General features: G+C 36.1%; 1 protein-coding gene across 1 annotated transcript in view; it reads right to left on the bottom strand.

Moving 5' to 3' along the window:
* GPR158 (G protein-coupled receptor 158) overlaps nt 1–22903 on the bottom strand; it is a 420682-nt gene that overhangs the window by 20006 nt on the left and 377773 nt on the right. Inside the window, exon 7 of the mRNA XM_032349655.1 lies at nt 12222–12460. Coding sequence (XP_032205546.1) covers nt 12222–12460 — 239 coding nt within the window. The remainder of the gene's footprint in view (nt 1–12221; nt 12461–22903) is intronic.

Genomic DNA, 22903 nt, shown 5'->3' with positions numbered 1-22903 from the left:
AGATCATGAATGTAAGAAGGGCTCACAAAGACAAGAGTGGGGACCTCTCCGGGCACAGGGTCAATGACGGGGCAGCAAGTTTGGTCTTCTAGTAACATTCTTGTTTCCCTCTCCTGCTCATTGGCCTTTGTGTTGTTTGAGGAGGGAGCCGGAACTGGGATTATTTGTTACCATTTAAAAAATACATCTAAAATTGTCAATCTTTTTTTAAAGACTGACAGCATTGGCAATTTGCTTTTGCTTGGGCAATGTCTCTAGATTTACACATACTTTTTGAAGGACTAGCTTGAGTGGTTTTAGGATGATTACAGTGGGGGTTAAATTTGTTTGTTTATATTCTGCTTTTGGGGAAAATTATTTTACTTCTTTGAGATGTAGTTCTTTATATAACCTTAAAGGGCAAAGAGAGAATAAAATATTTTATACCTTAATTTTATACTTAGAACATCATTTTCTCTTTTGGAAGTTTAAAAAAAAAAAACTAACTTCCTCGTTCAATTTCTAGCTTATAAAATCTTTGAGACAATTTTGCTGAGTTAGGCTTGGCTCGGGACCTTGCTTGACAACTGAGTGGCAGATTTACACGCTCATTACAAATCTGCTTTTTTCCTGGCCAAGTGATCTCTTTCTTATTTAATGTATTCCAGAGTTTTGACTACTTTGGGGAATGGGTCTCAGTGAGTAGAAACTGAAAACCCAAATACTTTTCTCCTCCTAAGGAATCTAATCTCAGAGGAAATGGTAGCGCCCAGCTTTCTATAATCACTAAGGAATTGGAATGCTTGGAGCTGTAAGAACACGCTGAGACCGGCAGTCCATGCGGACTAACAGCTTGTTGTTTGAACTATGACAGTCGTTTTAATACAAGGAAAAGATCTGCCAAAATCTTCTTGACAACTGAGCTAATCTATAGACTACTATTCTTCAAGAAACAGAAAATGGCTTTTTTACCCTCCTTTTCTTTTTAATTTTTTTCACTGTTCCAAAATTCATTGTTTATGCACCATACCCAGTGCTCCATGCTATACCTGCCCTCCATAGTACCGACCACCAGGCTCACACAACCCTCATCCCCCTTCCCTTCCAAAACCCTCAGTTTGTTTCTCAGAGTCCATAGTCTCTCGTGGTTTGTATCTCCCTCCCAATTTCCCCCCATGCACTTCTCCTCTCCATCTCTCAATGTCTTCTGTGTTATTCCTTATGCTCCACAAGTAAGTGAAACCATATGATAATTGACTCTCTCTGCTTGACTTATTTCACTCAGCATAATCTCCTCCAGTCCTGTCTACATTGATACAAAAGTTGGGTATTCACCCTTTTTGATGGAGGCATAATACTCCACTGTATATATGGACCACATCTTCTTTATCCATTTGTCTATTGAAGGGCATCCTGGCTCTTTCCACAGTTTGTCAATTGTGGCCATTACTGCTATGAACATTGGGGTACAGATGGCCCTTCTTTTCACTACATCTGTATCTTTGGGGGTAAATACCCAGTAGGGCAATTGCAGGGTCATAGGGTAGCTCTATTTTTAATTTCTTAAGGAATCTCCACGCTCTTTTCCAAAGTGGCTGCACACCAACTTGCATTCCCACCTCTTCAACACTTGTTGTTTACTGTCTTGTTGATTTCAGCCATTCTAACTGGTGTAAGGTGATATCTCAATGTGGTTTTGATTTGATTCTCCCTGATGGCTAATGATGATGAATCCATGGTACTGGCCAAAAACAGACACATAGATCAGTGGAACAGAGTAGAGAGCCCAGATACGGACCCTCAACTCTATGGTCAAATAATCTTCAAAAAAGCAGGAAAAAATATACAGTAGAGAAAAGACAGTCTGGTCAATAAATGGTGTTGGGAAAATTGGACAGCTATATGTAGAAGAATGAAACTCGACCATTCTCTTACACCATACACAAAGATAAACTCAAAATGGATAAAAGACCTCAATGTGAGGCAGGAATCTATCAAAATCCTAGAGGAGAACATAGGCAGTAACCTCTTAGACATCGGCCACAGCAACTTCTTTGAAGATATGTCTCCAAAGGCAAAGGAAACAAAAGCAAAAATGAACTTTTGGGACTTCATCAAGTTCAAATGATTCCATATAAATGTTTAACATTTATATTGAGGTCTTTCTAGATTTGTTCACCTTGGGGGGTGATCTTTCTACCTCTAGTACACAAACGCTGGTTCCATTCCCAAGATTAGGAAGATTTCCATGAAGAATTTGTTCAACTCTATCTTCTAGTCTTCTTTCTTTCTCCTCCCCCTCAGGGATCCCAATGATTTTGATGTTGGAACGTTTCATGGTGTCATTTATTTCCCTAATTCTGTTTTCATGGCTTCTAAGCTGTTTGTTGCAGGCCTTCTCCTGATCATTTTTCTCTATCATTCTGTCCTCCAGATCACTAATTCTATCTTCTGCCTAGGTTACCCTAGCTGTTAGAAAATTTAGATTAGATTGGATCTCATTGATAGCATTTTTAACTTCTTCCCGGGTGGCTTTCACTTCCGCCCTAATTGATTCCATGTTGTCATTAATGGTTTTCTCCAACCTAGCCATTGCCTGGATAGTTGTTACCCTGAATTCCCTTTCCGACATACTGGTTATGTCCATATCCAATAGCTCTGATGGAGAGGGCACAGTCTCTGAATTTTTTCTCTGTTGGATGTCCCTCCTCCTAGTCATTTTGGTGAGAGGTGGTTGAGGGGATGTATAGCTGAAAATACCAACCATGATCGAGGCAAGGTGCACCCTGGAAAGTTTCAGAGCAATCGAAGTCACAACCAAAAAGAAATAAAAAGAAAAAAAGAGAGAGAGAAAGAGAGAGACATCAAAAAAAGAGAAGACCCAGCCAGAATGGGCCCTAAAGGCAAGATTTAAAAGAATATACAAACAAAAATGGACAAAGAAAAAGACCAAGAAAAGAAAATGACAAGAAAAAAAGAAAAATACTCAGCCAAAATGAACCCCAAGTATGCGATTTATATAATACCAGAACAAAAACAAATACATAGAAACACTGACAGAAGAAAAAGATGGGAGGGTGGTTATAAATCCTCGATGTGGGCGAGGAAGGTTATTTTGATTCTTCCTGGGTGTATCTTGGTATCTTTGCTAAAGGAGTCAACTTTCTAGAGATAAAGGGAGATTAAAACTTGTTTATATATAGGGGTAGTATTGATTAGGGAAACAGGATTACCTTGAAGCTTATATCTATATATATATATTTAAAAAATAATAAAATAGAAAAAAAGAAAAATATAGGTATATATATGAAAAAAATTCAAGTTAAAAAGGTTATTATGGAATATGCTGTATTACACTCTAGCTATAATGGGAAGTAGGTTAAAAAATTAAAAAGAACAAGAATAGAATGTATTAAAAATAAAAGTTGTATCTATGAAATATACAGGTTTTAGGGCAATACCGTCAGCTTAATATATTGTTTTCACCTGATATTGGGTTTCTACAATTTTATGGGGACTCTGTGGTGGCTGTCCTCTCATTCTTTTGGCTGGCTTTCTGGGGGAGGGGCCTGCCACAGTTTTTCAGTCATCTTGCTTGGGTTGAGTTCTCCAGCTCCCTTTCAAGGGACTGGGTTCTGTGGAAACCGGTTTTTCAGGCTTTTGTTCTCTGGAGGTTTTATCCTTTGGAGGATTTTTGCTGCTTTTTAGAGGTTTGGTGGAAAGCAAACTGCACCCAAACCTCCGCCTCAGAGAGAAGCCTCAGTCTGCTCCCCTCTGGGTGGTCCAGAACACACAGACTCCCCTCTGCAAACTCCGCTGAGCTGTCCTCCACAGGTGGTGCGCACCCCTAGCAACCGTCTCAGGGGTTGCCTGAAGTGCCTGCTTGTCCCTGCACCCCCATGCCAAAACCACGAGTGAGACTGGTCCAGGGAGCCTGCTTCTTCTGGTGGCTGTCTTTGCGGGGGTTGGGGGGGGACTGCTGTCTGGGGTAGTTCTTTCAAGTCCTGGGAGGGTTCAGACTCTCAGCGGGTCCTAGAGACCACTAACTAGTGGCCACACAGAGCACTCTCAGGTGCGGGTGGGGAGTGCGGTTCAGTCGGTCGTGAAGTGAAAGGCTGTGGTTCTAAAGAGCACCCACCTGACTCCCTCAAGCCCAGCAACCTTGGGGGCTCCAGGACCAGGACCGCACTCTGTCTGGCACTGGTGGTCGCTAGTGGTGGCCGACCTGGGTCAGTGGGCTTAGGTCCATGCCTGTGGCTGTCCGATTCCACCAGCTGCCCTTTAAGATTTTTTGCTCTTTCTGAGTGCTTTTAACTAGACTCCAAGTCAATGCTGGTCCCCAATCACAGGGCCATTTCGTATTGGGGTATTGCTTTCCAAAGGGTTGCTTCCCGTGGCTCCCTCCCGCTTCTGTTTATCCTCCAATATCAGTCCTATCATTCCCAGTATGCTTTTTACCTCTCCACTGGCTTCTTCTGCCCCCATAGAGATCCAGAAGTGTATAATCCTCCATCTCAGGCTGGTTTCATGGGGGTTCAGAGTGTTCTGGTAGATAATTAGCTCACTTTAGGGGACTGCTGCTTCTCTGCCATCTTATCCGCCATCCCCTTTTTTTCCCCTCCTTAATGTTGCTGCCCCCCCGCCCCCCCTTTAAAATCCCAGAGTTCCACCAGGGGGTTGAAACTCGTGGAAGAAACTGTGATGGCTACAGATATCTTAGTTACTCTTGCTCCGTGTCCTTCAGGAGCTGTTCCAAAATAATGCCCAGTCCTATCACAAAATTTAACTTCCAAAAAGAAGAGTGGCATTGTGAGGATAAAATTAAGATATAGGAAAATTTGTCCTTTCAGCCCTGTAGCATCATGTAAATCAATGCTCCTCAAAGATGCAAAATATTTTTCAAAAGAGGTGGTATATAAATAAATACGAAAATAACTCCCACTTCACTCTTTCTAAAAACACTCAAGCAGGACCTCCCACAAGTATGTGCAAGTTTCTAGCAATGTAGCCCAAGTCAAGGCAAATAAACTGTCTCTGTGGTCAGGCTTTTATCCTTTGATTGAAATTAAAAGCACTTTTTTGAGGTGGTAACAAGTGTATGGATTAAGACATACAGGACAACGGGATAAAAGAAGATGTATGTAAATGAAGCTACACCAGGAGCATTAATCTAAGTCAGATGAAGAGGAAGTCTAATCTATTTTCCCTCACACTCATTAAACGGCGCTTATATCCCCTTCACCTGTCATAAGACAGCCTAATCATCTAGGGTAATGAAATATTTAAATCCTTAGAAACAATTGCTATTTTAGAATTTTCCTACACAACTCAGTAGGACAGTTACTGTAGTCTTCTTGCTTCCTTCTAAACAGCAGCATATGACTAATTAAATTACCGAACATATGGTCACGTATGTTTAAAATACTATACCAGGAAGGAAGAGAACAAAGAAGAGCATGTGAATGAGAAGGAAAGCGATGATTATGGTTTCTGCAGTGAACTCATTCTATGTGAAATTCATCTAAATGAATTAGAACTTCTAAAGAGTGGATGAATCAATATTGGGATTACCTTAAACAACGAAATATTTAAAAATTCCCACATGGAATGTGAACCCAAGCTGGGCACACCTGTTTGATTATTGCTAGACTCTTCTCTATGTCTTTCTTTCAAAGTCAGTGAATACCATATTTAACAAGAAATGTCAACTCTAAGAAGTTTCCCAAACCACAAGATACTTCATGCATCGGACTTTTCACAAATATGATGACATGGGCAATTTATAAAAAAGTCTTAATTTATAAAAGAGTCCTTGTCAGGGAATAGCTAGGCCATAACAGTGATACAGAAAGATACAGAGAACAAGAGAAGGTAAACAGAAACTTGGATATAACTTTTTGTATATATTCTTGTGCTCGGTTAAGGAAGGCAGCAAAATAGCTTGATTCTCAATTATGTTCCTTTTAAGTCATGTTAGATTATCATCACCTAACTTCTAAAAGTAACCAAGGAAACATTTCTGCACTTGCCTAGATCTGAACTAAAGTCTGAGGCAGGGATTTAGCCGTGGAGAGGAAGATCCCCCATGTCCTTGACATTACCATCTATTAGTCACCCTTTGGCCTTGTTGTTTCTTGTAGGTAAGGTAAGAACCTGCTCACTTATTCTAACTTCTCTTGGTCTCTGGTACTGTTTCACTGTCATCAGTCTATGTTCTGATGGTGTAGTCAGAAACTTCCTGCTAACCAACAAAAGAATGAACTCCATGGTATCACCCTATTAAATTTATGTATTCCAAACGTGGAAGCCACATATTAGAGGACCCTGCCTGCGAGGGTTAAATTCAGGTGGTCTTCCTTATGCTGGGGTAACATTGTGAAGGGAATTCAGGCATGAGAAGTTAATTTTACTCATTTGTCAAGTTTTTACCAACACATTAGGAAACTCCTAGAGCAACAGAGTTTTAACTTTTTAGCCATAAAAAAATTGTATTGCTATTGTGCAAAATCCTGAACATGCACAACTAACTACCAACTTATTAAATAGAATAAGTAGATTCAGAAAAAAAAATCTGAGAATCCTGCTACCAGCATTTTTAGATATTTATTTGCTTTCTCCATTAATTTAGAAGAGTGTTTCTGAGTCCCAACTCCCTTATTCTTTACATAGCTCTTAAAGGATGGTGAAGTAATAAAAATTTTTCTCAATAGCACATCAGATTTGTTCAAATGCATTATGTGATATTTTGAAAATTGTAATTCTGACTTATTATGCCAAACTGATACCAATCTCTTACTTTTGACTGTTGGACAAGTCAGAGGTAGAATTTCATAAAAGTGCTAGGGACTGCCAATTTTTTTTTCTTTTTTTTTTTTTTTAAAGATTTTATTTATTTATTTGACACAGAGAGAGAGAGAGAGAGAACGCGAACAAGCAGAGGGAGTGGCAGGCACAGGGAGAAGGAGAAGCAGGCTCCCCACAGAGTAGGGGGAACCTGATGTGGGACTTGAACTCAGGACCCCGGGATCATGACCTGAGCAGAATGCAGTGGGCTTAACCAACTGAGCCACCCAGGTGCCTGCCAATTTAGTTTCTTTAACTTTTTAAAAAATACTTTCCAAAATCTGAACATATACTTCATCATTAAAATGAATGTAGGGACAATTGTGTAACTCCTGGAATTCTAACTTTAACACGTTTCCTCACACTGGTCTAATTCTGACCATGGAAAGTATTATAAGATAGAGGGAGCTGAGCTCCTCCTTTATTCTTTCAGCAAATGTTTATCAAGAGCTGACAGATACTTTACTAGTTCTCAGGGACATAGTGAGAACAATCTAGGTAATGTCACTGAGGAGTGTTAGGGCTACTAGGTTAGAGAAACGAGGGATAAGCAGATATAAGACTAGGAATGGTAGATAGTATACTTAAAAATACTCAGAAAAATTCAAAAGTGTTGAACCATATGATGAATAGTATAAGTACTACAGCATTATAATACTATAATATTATAGTTATAGATGATTTTCAAAGACGTATGGCAGCTTAAGTTTTTACAGGAACTCTAGTCTAGGAATATTCTGGAAGATTCACATTTTGAAGTTCATTTTCCAGCAGATTAAAAAAAAATCAGTAATAACTCCCAGACTACTGGGCCTGTAAAACACTGCCCCATGTTCACCTGTCTTTTATAGTCTCAACGTTTACACCTTTATCTGTTTTCCATTAAAGCTGACCGCACAATCTTTTATATAGGATGAACCTGATAATTGAAAATTATAAATATATATAAGTAACAATAGGATCGTGAATGTCAACTTTTCCCCCTTTCTATGTTTTCACACATTTCCTCGAAGAAGAAACTGAGTCTCATAGAGTTTTGGAGGTATTTCCAAGCAGTTTCTAAACCTGTTTCCTGTCTGAAACACTTGGGGTAGGCAAATCACCTGTCTGAGCAGCTTTGGAGGTGCCCCATACAGTAAGCAAAACAGAAGCGACCCATCCTTTACATTTCTGACCCATGTTCTAAACAGGGTTCTACTTCGGTGGGAAGACTAGTAGTGCACTCTTTCAATTAGTTCTTCAATTTGTATTTTTAAAAAAATAGATGCTTTTTGAAAGGTAAAGCTAATCCAGAATGCATGTTTATAAATATATGAATGATCACTTTCTCTTTTTTTCTAAATTGACTCCTGACACTAACGTTAAGTATACAGAGCTTCCAAACAAAGATTGTCCACAACCTCAAGATAAAACCTATCCATTGCTTCTCTGCAGCCTGTCCCCTATGTTGAAACATTTCCATTTAGGAAATGGAATAATTTAGCTTTTGGGACAGGTTTCTTCTTGGCTGACTGAAGATACAACAATTTCTTCTTAAATAACAGTCTGAGTATAAAAAAAAAAATCTAAGGGCAAACATGCTACTTATAGAAATATGTAAAGAAAACTGAAAAGAAGCATCTGCCGCACATTAGAAAACATTAAATTAAGAGAGGTTAAATACGGAATATCTAGTGTTACATGTACTAGAAATAAAAATGAAAGATTCATGGAAGATAAATAAATGGAACTGCTGTAGGGTAGTGTGAAAAAAAAAATCACAGCAACCACATGGCTCTGATTTTTTTAAGACAGTCCTAATTTCAATTATTTGTTCCTGTTGTTAAATCATATGTCTCGACTTTTCTTTAGAGAAATGTGTCACTGCAGGAAAAGGGTATTATTGAAATGAAGGTGTTCCGGGAGTTTATAGGATGGAAACAGTGCCTGGAGACGACAAAACCGCCACCACCACAACCATCTAACTTCCTCTCACCTCTTGGTCTCTGCACGTTATCACTGGTCTTTTATTTCCTGAGACCCGAATGTTCTTGAACACCCACGGGAGTATTAGTTTAACTAATGCCTGCCTTTCAAGTTTTGCTACTTTTATCTCACTCCTAAAGCCTCGACCTAGATCTTCCCATCTCTTCTCTTAGCTTCTCCTTCTCTTCTTACATTAACCGAGACCAGCTTCTTGTCCAAGGAACTGCATTCCCGGTAGCCGTCCCAAGCTACAGACCTCAAGCTAGTCTCTCTTGTACTACCCACCCCAGACTCCTCAGGAAGGTGGGCTTAGTCCTCCTTGCTCTCTGTGTACCCCTTACTCTGGTATGATCCAGAAGTACTTGTATTAAAAAATGCTTACTTTTTTCATAGTTTCATCCTTGCTAGTGGAAAAATTTGCTACCTGGTAAGCTATGTCTCTGGAGGAAAGCAGAATTTAAGGGCAGTAAAGCACGATAAAAATAGCTGATGAATCTAAATGCTACTGCAGACAGAGTAGTTATAAGAGAGAAAGTTGTGGTCAGAATGGAATTTTTTAATGAGAGATCTGGGAGGGGCGTTTCAGATGATAGGAAAGTCATATAAAGTGAGAAAGGCCTGGAGATAAGGAGTTTAATGGGTGAGTGTGGCACAGGTCATGAGAATTTAGGTAATGGGGAGAGGTGGATAAGAATGGGTAGGAATATGGGAAGATTTATAGATATGTAGACAAACATTGGAAGACAACTGATGTCTGACTGCTCCCTTACTTTTTTAAGTGAAAAGAGGAACAAGGATAGTTTGGAGGTGTGAAGAGGGGGTATACTACACCACTTGAAGAATCTTCTAGTGACTGATCAGAGAAACAGTATTACGGAGTGCCCAGAGCACAGCTGAGATAGGTGATGTAAGCTCATCTGATTACTTCCTCTGAGTCAGTAGTTCTACACTTTAGAATAGCATCAGAGTTACTTACAGGGCGTGTTAAACACAGACTCCTGGGCCCCACTATCCCGTTGTCTGACTAGGTAAGTCTGAGATGGGCCCCAGAAATGTGCTTTTCTCACAGGTTCCCAGGTGTTGCTGCTGTGTTGGTTCTGAGACCACACGTTTGAGAATCACTGCCCTTTCTCCATTCTAATGATTCTTTTTTCCAAACCCATGAATTTGGTGTGTGTGTGTGTGTGTGTGTGTGTGTGTGTGTATAACACATATATACAGATATACATACACACACGTGTATATACATATAACATATATACCACAGAGATACTATATGTGTGTACATATATGTATACATATATGTGTATATATATATCTTCTAAAGACAATCTAGGTTGACCTTCCTAGACTGACCTTACTGATTCATCACATCACATTCCTAGTTCTCCAAATTCCTCTAACAGCTTTTCAAGACTCAATAAACCTAATATCCAGAATTAATCACAATGTAGTCCAACATAATCTTCTTTTTTTAGTTGGGCATTTCCTTCACATTTCATATAAATTCCATCCACTTCCAGCACTATTCCTATCAAAGAGAACATTTTCTGTACCACTTTACAATAACCTAAGTGTTATCCATGGCTCAAAGAACTTCTCTTTAAAGATTCCTAGGTTCTGGTCCAAACTGTTGTCTTCCTTTATTGAACTACTATTATACCCAAAGTCTTTACCACATAATTTTGTTTTTAAATAACTTTTAATAATTCATTATTTATATAAACCAACAGTAAGCTACTTGATGAGAGGAATAAAAATTTTATACATTTTTATCTTCTGCAAAGTGTTCAACACGTACTAGAGAAATGATAGATACTCAGTGGGTCTAGTTTATTGTATGAAACTTTTACTTATATATAAAAAAAGTTTATATAAAATAAACTGAAGTTTACTATCAGCCACATATTCCTATTTATTCCTAAATAGAGATCAGAAATCATAAACATGATTTCCTCCAAAGTGTAAAATAAATTTTAAAAGGTCTTAAATACATCTCAACACTAAGGTGTACAAAATTTTTTAAAAATGCTAGATAAATAGGCCATACTTTCTGCTTGTTTATTTTCTACCCAATGATGCATCATTGTATATTTTTGAGTAGTGTAAAACAAATGAAATATAGTAGGCTTTTCTTCACAGTAATATGGGAAAATGATTTTTCCTAGTTTGCTTAATTTGGATTGAACAATGTAAAATAATGTTAGAGGCTTCTACTGAGTAGTAATTTTATATCTATACATTTTATTTAATTTTCATATCTACACTAAAGTCAAAATCAGACTAGTTCTATGTTTTATCTTCTGATATTGGTATCTACTGGTACATACTGATAATTTCTGATATCTTTGATATTGATCAAAATAATGATGGTTGGCTTTACATAGAATCATTATAATCATTCCTTTTACATACCCACATTGCTTTATTATTATAGATATCAGGCCAATAAAATTCCTAAAATATCTTGCCCAGAAAAATATTATTACATTTAAGTTATAAATTAAATACATCTTTTATTGACTTCTAGCAAAATACTAAATGTGAATATTCAACCAACAATTGCCAAATATGGGGAGACAGAAAATAGGAATTAGACCCACGTGTTTATTTTTGACATCTGCCAAACAAAAAATACGACTTGTTCTGTGGTTTATTGAGGGGAATGACAACCAAATAACAAAAATTTGTTTTCATTATTTTTCATATCTTTAGAGGCCTGGCTTAAAATAGCCTAATGTTAACAAAAGAAATATTCCTACTGATCTCTCTTCCTCATTTTCCAAAAACCAACCTGTGCTTCTGGCCTAAGACATCATGTGATTCTCCAAGTTCTCCAGCTTCTCAGTCATAGAACTCTAACTAACCCCAGCGAGCGTGGCTTCATTTTTGTGTAATACTGGACCTTCAGATAATTCCTAATAAATCATCTTTAGAAGAACGATAGATCAATTAAAAAGTCTGCAGGGAAAAATCTTTACCCAAAGAGTGCCCTAGATCCCAAGACTGAAATATCAAAGGGCCAAAACTATATAAAAAACACCAGTACGTTTCCCTTTTGCTCCCACCTAAAGAACTAAATCAGAATAGCTATTGCTAATCAAATCGGAATACATTGATAAGAAGGAAAACAGAAAGTCTCTGTATACAAAGACGTTGCTCTTACCTGCTGCATTTCTCCTTTCTGATTTACTTGATTACGTTTTCTCAACAAAGCTACAAATCTATATGCCTTTGAAAAAGAATGGAAACTCAGAAAAAGTCTGCATTCCACACGTCATTATTGTCCTTTTCATAATATTGTTTCACCCAAACCACATTAGGTGAAATCCCTTTAGGTTTCGTAAAGGATACGGTAAGGCTTCTAAGGAAGTCTGTTTTAATGTCACTGGAAAAAGGACAAGCCAAACCGCACACACCAAGTGACCACATACCCACTGCTGTCATGTAATCCCAGCGCTCGGTGAGGCACATGTTGAAGATGAGGTGATCAGATGTTTGCCCTTGGCCAATAAGTGAAATCTGCCTCTCCAAATTCTGGCAAACAGACGAAGTCCAGCCAACAAGAAACCAGAATACTACCAGAAGCATTACTGCCAGCATCCTCATGACCCGTCCACCAGTCATATATGGAATCCGCTGGGCTGTTCGTGAAAGAAACACCTTCAAAACCCTGGAAAAGCAAAATATCAACATGTGAAGCAAACTTAACCCTCAGAAAAACTCCATAATACTTTATTACACCTGGGTGAGATTTAAACCCACCAAAACCTACTTAATGCAGAGTTTTAACATGAAAAAAGCCCACAAACAGTATTACTTATATTGTCACTTCATTTCATTCCAGTTTTTGTCTTCCAATAGCAAAAAAAGTACCCTACATTAGATGCCAGGGAGTCAACAGATTTGTATAGGATGGAATTCTTTTGAGTGTGTCTTAATATTTTAAGGAACATGCTCAAGATCTTAAGATCCATAGACAAGATCTATAGACAAGCTAGGGTTTCTGAGGAATCAAAAGGAACAGGGTTTCTGAGGAATCAAAAGCACTCCTGAAAATGAGTAGTTAGATTTCACAATATTATACTAAGTCAAAAACTTCCTTGAACCAGTTACTTTTTTACAGTAGGATGATATGAAAGGTATTTTCTGAAAATTATTCTGAATGACCTCCCTTCGTCATGAATTTAACACGTTACCAAAAATCATAATGAAATAAATATGAAAACTATGGAAGAGGTATTTAAACTCTGGAGTAACTGAATTAAGATCACCATACTAAGGAAGAGGTTTGGGATGACCTATAAGAAATCAATTAAAATAAATTTTTTTCTGTGTATGTAATTCAAATGAATAGCCAGGGTTGAGAACTACTGGATTAAATGATATCTAAGAACTGTGCCATCTTTCTTACTGTGTGGAGACAAAATCCAACCTTACTACAAAGGTCCTTCCTTTTGCCCTTTTCTATAATTTTATCTCCAGAGTGTTCTTAGCTGATTTAACTCCCCACTCTCATTCTGATTATTCTATGTCACAAAATTGAGTGGTTCCTGAGACTATCCATAATCAATTTCCAAAAGGAAAAATTAAATTTATTTTCCCAAACTTTCTATTCCCTCATCCATCTCATTCTTTCAAAAAATTTTTATGAAGTACTCCTATAAATTCCTCATAAAAATGATTATAAATCCAGAAATGAAGCCTACACACTTGAAATAGCCTAGATGTATTATACTATTTTTTCTCTTTCTACAGATCTTTGGTGAATCAACAAACTAGATCTTTTGGTGAATCTACAGCTCTTCCTGAATCAACACAACACATCAAGCAAAGAAAGTTTTTTTTTTTTAAATTTTTTTTTTTTAGCAGATTGTTATTTATTCTTCTTTCCCCTATACTTTTAACTCCATGGTCCTTTAGCTAACACAGAGGATGAAGATATTTAATTCTAAATAAAATACTTATCCTTAACTTTCCTGAGGAACAATGGCAGAAAGATATTAGTATAAAATAAGAGTATAGTAGATCTCTTTACTCTCCATTTAAGTAGTTTACCAGGTTAACGGTTATTCTCCTTTCTACGTAAAACATATTGAGTTCTGTCCATGTCATGCTAAATGCAAGCATTGGCAGCTAACTTGCTATCTCTGTCTAGTATGCCTCAAACACTTCTGCTCCAACCAGCTGAACTGCTACTGGTTAAGAATCAGTTGTCTTTGTCCCCAAATTGTGCCTACTATTATCACCTTATATAATTTAACTAAATTATAAATAAAATAATTACATATGACTGTGAAACAAAATGAGACTTATTTGTATCAAATCTATCTTGAATGCTTTGGAAAGACTGCATATAGGTGAATCATTAAATAAGCTGTTAACTTAGGGGAAAGTGAGGGAACTTTAATATAGTGGGGTGGTCAATAAACATAAAAATCTAGAAAGAATCTATACTCAGATTACTTCAAAAATCTTTAGGTTTACACTCTTATTTAAAGATTAACATTGTGAACAGGAGATAATGCATTACAGTGATCTATGTTAGAAAGAGAACAATGCACTCCAAATACCAGACCCATAATCAAAGAAGGGGCTTTTTCTCAAAAATATTGGTAAATGAGGGGCACCTGGGCAGCTTGGTCGCTTAAGCATTGATTCCTAATTTTGACTCATGTCATGATCTCAGGGTCCTGGGATTGAGCCCCACGTGGGCTTCTCTGCTCATCACAAAGTCTGCTTGAGGATTTCTCTCCCTCTTCTTCTGCTCCTACCCCCACTCATGCACATGTGCTTGCTCCCTCTCTAAAATAATTTTTAAAAAGTTAAAAAATATTGCTAAATAATTATTTGTGCATTTTAAATTATAGTCTCTTACACACTTCCTTAATGCTTTTCTGATTTAAACAAGTGTATCAATTTATTGGCCAATGACTAATCTTATAAGAAGCCTTCTATTGTAATTAGCAAATCAAAAATTTCAGAGAACCCTCAGAAATAAGAGAAACTTTAAAACAAATTAGTGTTTTTGCTTGTGCCAATCTTATTGTCTGTAGGAGAGACTTGCAGCCACTATGTACACATCATTGTTTCTGGATATACCTGGATGAATTATAAATTTTGAATGACTAGGAACTCAAAAGAGGAAACGTGGCCCATTTTTATTGCTTTCTATGTTTTGGCTGGGCAGAAAAAAGAGAACTCTTCTAATTCTAGGTATAATTTGAATAACTGAAATGTAAGCGTAACAAATTAATATTTATATAGTGACAAGCCTATGCTGGGTATCATGCTAGGCAACATGGGGGAATAAGATATAGTTCCCGAAGCTTACAGTTTAACTAGAAATAAGTATGCAAATAACTGCCATATAAAACAGCATATAGTCTATGTCGTACGTACTTAGTAAGTATAGTAAGTTAATAGAATTGGTGGTATTTGATCTGGACTTTGATGGATGCCAACAGAAATAGGGGAAAGTGAAGAAGATATAAGGAGATATTCTAGCTGAAGGAAATCACATAACAAAGTACAAAGCAGGAAATATTAGTTGCATTTTGCAAAGGAAATCTATACGATCCCAAGTTGGTAATCTTTCAGTCAATAAATCCCAATTCTAAATTATTAGAAATTTTCATGTGTTCCAGATGACCCTCTGGATATTTATTATATAGTCTGAGAATTCAAGATTGTCACAGATCCCATTATCTGATTTCCAGAGAGGAATAAACAAAGCAAAATCCCTCATGAGTCTCCCGTTACTGATTTTAACTGGTTTTTGAATCCTGGGAAACAGTCTAACTAACACAAGTCTGCACCTCAATGTTAGCATTTCAGGATATTAGTTTTGGTATAATGGAATAAGATGCATTTTTCTAGTGTTGCCTTAAAATAAAATGAAAATTCTACCATATCTTTAAGAAAAGAAGTTCTTGTTAGTTTATATGGGTTCATTCCTGAAAAAACAATTTCGAAAAAGGAAATCTTTAGATGTGCATTTGTATGAAATACAGCTGTAGGAAAAAAATACAATCATTGAATTTCTTAGATTACTTTTTCTACTATTTTTTTTTCATAGGTAAATCTTCAGGCTACCCATCTGTTCAGAAGGTCTCACTATTTCTGAAGGAAAACAGTAACATATAGAAGAAGACTGCAAGAAATTTCTAGAATTTATTATGAAAAGGCATATTTAAACACTATACTAAGTTTTCATTATTAGTGGTAGATAAATTCATAGAAATTGTGTTGAAACAATGGAAAGGACAACCCATGAACTGGCTGTCACTATATTATATGATTCTACTTTTTCACTTCCCATACATTTCTGGCTTTAAATGCATGAAACTCCACTGTCAGGACTTGTACTTAGGTTATCAGTTACTGTCTTCAAGTACATAATTGATATTGTTACTCCTTATGTTAATTGATCTCTCTCTACCTTTCAGCATGGCTAAAACACTTGGCTTACATTCTGTCATGTCCTCTTGATTTTCTTCCTCTTCCTCTGTCAGCAACTTTGTAGTCTCTAATGCAGATTTCTCTTCCCCAGGTTTCCCCTTAAGTGGTAGCATTTCTCATGGATATCCAAAAGGTAGCCATCTAGACCTATTTCTTGCTCTGCATATTGTACCCAGGGAATTCCATCTACTCCCCTGTTTCAGTTATCTATGGACTAGAAAGTCCCAGATCTGGGTCTTAGTTTAGATTTCTCTCCTGAGCTCAAAATCTCTCTACTCAGTGACCTACTAGACATCAACAGGTCCCCAAATTAAATTATCCCTCTCCCTACTCCTTGTTCCTCTAGCCTTCTTTTCTCCTATGTTACCTGTCTCAATGACTATTACCATTTAATTGATCAAAACAGAAACCTAGGAATATACTTTAATTTTTCTCCTTCACCTACATTCCAGACATGTAATGAGTGTTTAGAAATTTAATTTCTACCTCTTAAATATCTTTCAAATCTTTCTTTTTCTTTATCTTCACTGTCCCTATATAGTTCTTGGTCATAAACCTACTCCTACAGAAGCTTCATAATTATTGGTCTTGTCCACCTTCAATCCACACCATACACTGAAGCCACAGTGATCACTTCTGATCACATTGCTCCCTGATTATAGTCCTTCTATAAGGCTTCTTCAAGAAGAGCCTTCTATAAGGCTCTTCACCCAAATCCTAGCTCCTTAATATGGTAAAAGGTCTTTAAATGTCTTTGAATATTGGTTCTCTCTTGCCTTGGCAGCCTCATCTCTCATCACTCTCCTTTTCCTACAAACCTGCAGGTCCCTGTGAACTATATGCTGGTGTCCTCTGTCTGAACCTTGCCCTCAGCTTTCCTCACTGCTCCTCCCTCCCATAATACCAACACCTAATTTACCTAATTCCTATCCATTTTTTCATGGCTCAGTTTAGATGTTGTTTGCTCTAGGTCAGTGGTTCCTAAACCTTTATCATCAACATCATCTGTAAACTTATTAGGAATGCAAATGCAACATCTACCTGCTCTCAGGCTCAATGTAATGTAGTAAACATAAATGAATAGGCAATTAAAATATAATGGTTTTGGGTAATGATATCAGCAAAAGTAGTAGAATAAAGAACCCCATAAGTCTACCCATGCATAAAAGCAATGAATAAAGTGGCAAAAGCTATTAGAATCAACATTTTTTTTTGGGAACCCTGGAAAAGAATCAAAAGCATACAGAAACCAGAAAGATGCTTAACAAGAAGAAAACAGCTGAATCTGAGTAAAAGAGTTTTGTGACATTTTAACATACTGTTCTATCCAGTGTCCTATTTCCCATTCCCCAAGTCAGTGGTGAACTCAAAGACAACATCATGCATTTTCAGGACAAGTAAGTAGTACTAGGCAAACACAATGGATCTTATTCTTAAAAAACTGTGGTTGTTCATTTTGACTTTTCTGGAGGCTCCCTGAAAGACTAGTTCAAAGGGTCTGCCTTTTTTATTATTTTTTTAAATTCCAATATAGTTAACATGTAGTGTTATATTACTTTCAGGCGTACAATACAGTGACTCAATAAGTCTATATGCTAATCAGTTCTCATCATGACACGTATACTCTTTAATCCCAACATCTATTTCACCCATTCTCCCACCCACCTCCCCTCTGGTAACCATCAGTTTGTTTTCTAGAGTTAAGAGTCTATTTTTCATGGCATCTCTCTCTCTCTCTTTTTTTCCTTCGCACATTTATTTTGTTTCTTAAATTTCACATATGCATGAAATCATATGGTATTTATGTATCTGATTGACTTATTTTGCTTAGCATTATAGTCTCTAGCTCCATCCATGTTATTGCAAATAGTAAGATTTTATTCTTTTTATGGCTGAATAATATTCCATTGTGTGGTGTGTGTGTGTGTGTGTGTGTACACACACACACACACACACACACACATATATATATATATTTATCATCTTCTATATCCATTCATCTATTGATGGACACTTGGGTTGCTTCCATAATTTGGCTATTGTAAAAAATACTGCAATATAGGGGTGCATGTATCCCTCTGAATTACTGTTTTTGTATTTTTTTGAGTAAGTACCCAATAGTGTGATTACTAGATCATAGGGTAGTTCTATTTTTAACTTTTTGAGGAAACTCCATACTGTTTTCCACAGTGGCTGTACCAGTCTGCATTCCCACCAATAGTGCAAGATGCAACATCCTCACCAACATTTGTTGTTTCTTGTATTTCTGATTTTATCCATTCTGACAGGTGTTGAGATGATATGTCATTGTAGTTTTGACTTGTGTTTTGAAGAGGCTGCTTTATTTCACTCAACTGGGAACATTCCTAAGTCTGGGATCCCTACTTGGGGGTCATCTGACTAAAACAGTTAAAGGCAAATAGATTGGTTGATGTCACTTGGAACAAGAGATAATGGTTAGGACAGAAAACAGACTAAACAGAAAGGAAGAAAGGCTAGGGAATGAGACCTGAGCAAAAAGGGTTTTGAAAAACTTCCATATATTCCCAGGTATCTGGAAAGCGGGAAAATACTCAGAAAAGACTTAATAAGACCTTAAACTTTCATATCTTGCTGACCTGAGACTCTGCATAAGCAGGAAATAAAGTCTAAGGCAAAGTTGTAAAGTGCCTGACTGAGTGTTGATGACGTGTCCCAACATACACATATACACACAAAATCCATGTACAAAAACTAAATTTTAAAAAGTTCTTATTTGTTCAAGGCTTTAAGGAAATCTCTGTTAAACCACTAGCTCATCACTAAGTCAACAGAACAGAACAGAGACTTCAGTGGCTATATAAAGCAAAGATATAACAGAATTAGTTCAGAAAAGCCAGTAAACAAATCAACAGCAGCAACTATAACAAGGAACAACAATAAGTGCTGGGGAGGATGAAGAATCTGATTCCAGATTTATCACATTATAATATTCAAAATTTCCAGTCCCCCCCCCAAAATAAATAAATAAAAAAGAAAAGAAAAAGAAAAAAGAAACAGGGAAAGAAATAAGGGTGTGTGGCCCACATGAAAAAAATTAAATTAATGGAAATTGTCTCTCAGGAAGCTCAGGCATTATACTTACTAGACAAAGACTTTAACTCTATCAAATATGGTCAAAAAGCTAAAAAAAAAAAAAAGGGGGAGGGACGCCTGGGTGGCTCAGTGGGTTAAAGCCTCTGCCTTCGGCTCAGGTCATGATCCCAGAGTCCTGGGATGGAACCCCAAGTCAGGCTCTCTGCTCAGCGGGGAGCCTGCTTCCTCCTCTCTCTCTCAGCCTGCTTCTCTGCCTGCTTGTGATCTATGTGTCAAATAAATAAATAAAATATTAAAAAAAAAAAAGCTAAAAAAAAAAAACCATGCACAAAGAACTAAAGTAAAGAAAGTGATGTTTAACAACAACAACAAAAGAATATCAATAAATAGATAGAAATTATATAAAGGAATCAAATGGAAATTTTGAAGTTGAAAAATATAATAACTGAAATGAGTTGAAATAACTGAAATAAAAAATTCACTAGAAGGATTTACATGCAGACCCAACCATGCAGAAGAGTCAGTAAATTTGAATATAGGTCAATTGAGATTATATGGTGTGAGAAATAGAAATAAAGATAAAATGAAGAATAATAAGAGACCTGTGGTACACTATTAAGAATATCAAGATTTGCAAAATGGGAGTTCCAGAAAGGAGAGAAAAAAGTCAATAGGAACATTTGAAGAAATAATGACTAAAACTTCCCAAATTTGACAACAGATTTAAATCTACATATTCAAGAAGCTCAAGTAATCAAAGTAAAACAAACTCAAAGAGACTCACATTAAGACACATTATAATCAAACTCTTGAAAGCTAAGATCAAGAGCAAATCTTGAAAGCAACTGGGAAAAGTATCTGCTATATAAAAGGGATTCTTAGTAAGATTAAGATCTATTCTTTCATCAGAAACAGTGGAGGTCAGAGGGCACTGAGATAACATATTCATGATGCTAAAAGGAAAAAAAAAAACTGTCAACAAAATTCTGTAACTGGCAAAACTCTTTCAATAATGAAGGAAAAATTAATTTATTACCAAATAAATAAAATTGAGAGAGTTCATCATCAATAAATCTGGTCTACAAGAAATATTAAAGGAAGTTCTTCAGGCTGAAATAAAAGATACTAGACTGTAACTGAAATGTACATGAAATAATGAAGAATACAGGTAAAGATAATCACAGAAATAAATATAGAAGTCAGTATTAATATATTTTTGGTTTGTAACTGTTCTTTTTTCTTCTATAATTTAAAAGACAACTATATAAAGTAATAAGTATAAATCTATGTTGATGGGCAAATAATGTTGAGATTATAATTTGTGATATAACATTGTAAAAGCGGGGACAAAATGATATATGGCAAAGTTTTTGTATTACTGAAACTAAGTTGGTATTAATTTAAATTGTAATCCCCAGGACAACCATTGAGAAAATAACCATATATAGTAAAAAATGAAAATGGAATAAAAATGAGGGATTAGAAAACATTGATTTATCATAAGAGCAGACAGTAATGGAGCCGTTGAGGAATAAAAATGATAAAAGATATATAAAAACAAGTACCAAAATGAAAGAAGTATGTCCTTCCTTATGAATAATTACATTAAATGTAAATTGATTAAATTCTTCAACTAAAAGGCAGAGATGGCAGAATAGATTTTTAACTAGATCCAGCAGTATATTGTCTACAAGAGATTCAGTTTGGACCCAAAGAAACAAATAAGTTAAACTGAAACAATGGAAAAAAATATCCCATGCAAATAGTGACCAAAGGGGAGCTAGGATGACTATGTTAATATCAGATAAAAAAATACTTTAAGACAAAATTTGTTAAAAGAGACAAAGAAAGACATAATTTTAAAACTGCCAATCCATCAAAATATTAATATTTGTAAATACATATGCACCAAACATCAGAGCCTCAAAATGTATGAAGCAAATATTAATAGTATTGAAGAGAGAAACACAGTTGGTTTTACAATAGGAGTTGGAGATATCAACACTCTGATTTCAATAATAGATAGACTATCTAGATAGAGAATAAGAAAATCAAAGGCTTCAACAACATCATGAATCACATAGATCTAATAGACATATATAGAACACTCCACCCAACAACAGCTGATTACACATTTTTCTCAAGTGCACAGAGAACATTCTCCAGGATAGATAAAATCAAGCCACAAAAGAAGTCATAATAAATTGAAAAAGATTAAAATAAAACAAAGTATCTTCTCTGACCACAGTAGACTAGCATTAAAATTAGTAACAGAAGAAATCTAAAAAAATTAACAAATATGTGGAAATTAAATGGTACATTCATAAAAAACCAATGAGTTAAAGAAGAAATCACATAAAAAATTAGAAAACAATCTGAGATAAAAATGAAAACACAACATACCAAAGCTTATGAGTTTTAGCAAATGTGATGTTTAGAGGGAAATTTATAACTGCTAATGACTGTATTCAAAAGGGAAGAAATGAAATTAATAAACTTCCACTGTAAGAAATTAGAAAATAAAAAGCAAACTAAATCCAAAGAAAGCTGAAGGAAGGAAATAATAAATATTAGAGTGGAATAAGATGAAATGAATAAAGAATAAGCAAACCACAGTTGGTTCTTTAAAAGGATAAAAAAAAATTGACAAACTTTCAGTTACTCTGACAAGGAAAAGAGGGAAAGATTCATGTTACTAGAATCAGGAATGAAGGGAAGACATTACTAGCAACTTTACAGAATAAAAAGGACTATAAGAGAATACTATGAAAAACTGTATACCAAAAAAAACCTAGATAACATAAATGGAACGGACTGATTCCTAGAAACATACAAATTGTTTACACTGACTCAAGAAGGAGTAGGATATCTCCAAAGATCTATAATAAGCAAGGAGATTGAATCAGTAGTTGAAAACTTTCCAGTAAAAAAAAGAGAAGGACCAGATGGCTTCACCAGTGAATTTTACCAAACATTTAAAGAAGAATTAACACCAATTCTTCTCAAACTCTTCTAAAAATAGAAGAATAAATGCATTCTAAATTATTTTATGAAGCCAGCATTACTTTGACTGTAAAACCAGATAAAGACATCACAATAGAGGTGCCTGAGTGTTTCAGTTGGTTAAGTTTCCATCTCAATTTTTGCCCAGGTCATGATCTCAGGATTGGGACTTAAGACTCTGGACTGAGAGTGGATCCTGTTTGGGATTCTCTCTCTCCCTCTCCCTCTGCCCTCCACCCCACGCTTTTATTTCTTTATACCAGAGATCCCAAAATGAAATTAAGTAAACAATTCCATTTACTAAAGCATGGAAATGAGTAAAATATCTAGGGGTAAATTTAACCAAGGAGGTAAAACATGCGTATGCTGAAATCTATAGAATATCACTGAAAGAAATTAAAGGAGGCCTAAAGAAATGGAAAAACATGCTGTGTTCATGGATCAGAGGATACAATATTGGTAAAATGGCAAAACTTCCTAAATTGATCTCCTATTCAAGTCAATACGAAGATCGCAATGTATTCTCTATTAAAATTCCAACTGAGGGGCCCCTGTGTGGCTCAGTCGATTAAGCACC

Source organism: Mustela erminea, chromosome 6 (assembly GCF_009829155.1).
Source record: "Mustela erminea isolate mMusErm1 chromosome 6, mMusErm1.Pri, whole genome shotgun sequence".
Taxonomy (NCBI): domain Eukaryota; kingdom Metazoa; phylum Chordata; class Mammalia; order Carnivora; family Mustelidae; genus Mustela; species Mustela erminea.
Note: the sequence above shows the minus strand (reverse complement) of the source record. Positions and strands in the feature narration are given on the sequence as shown.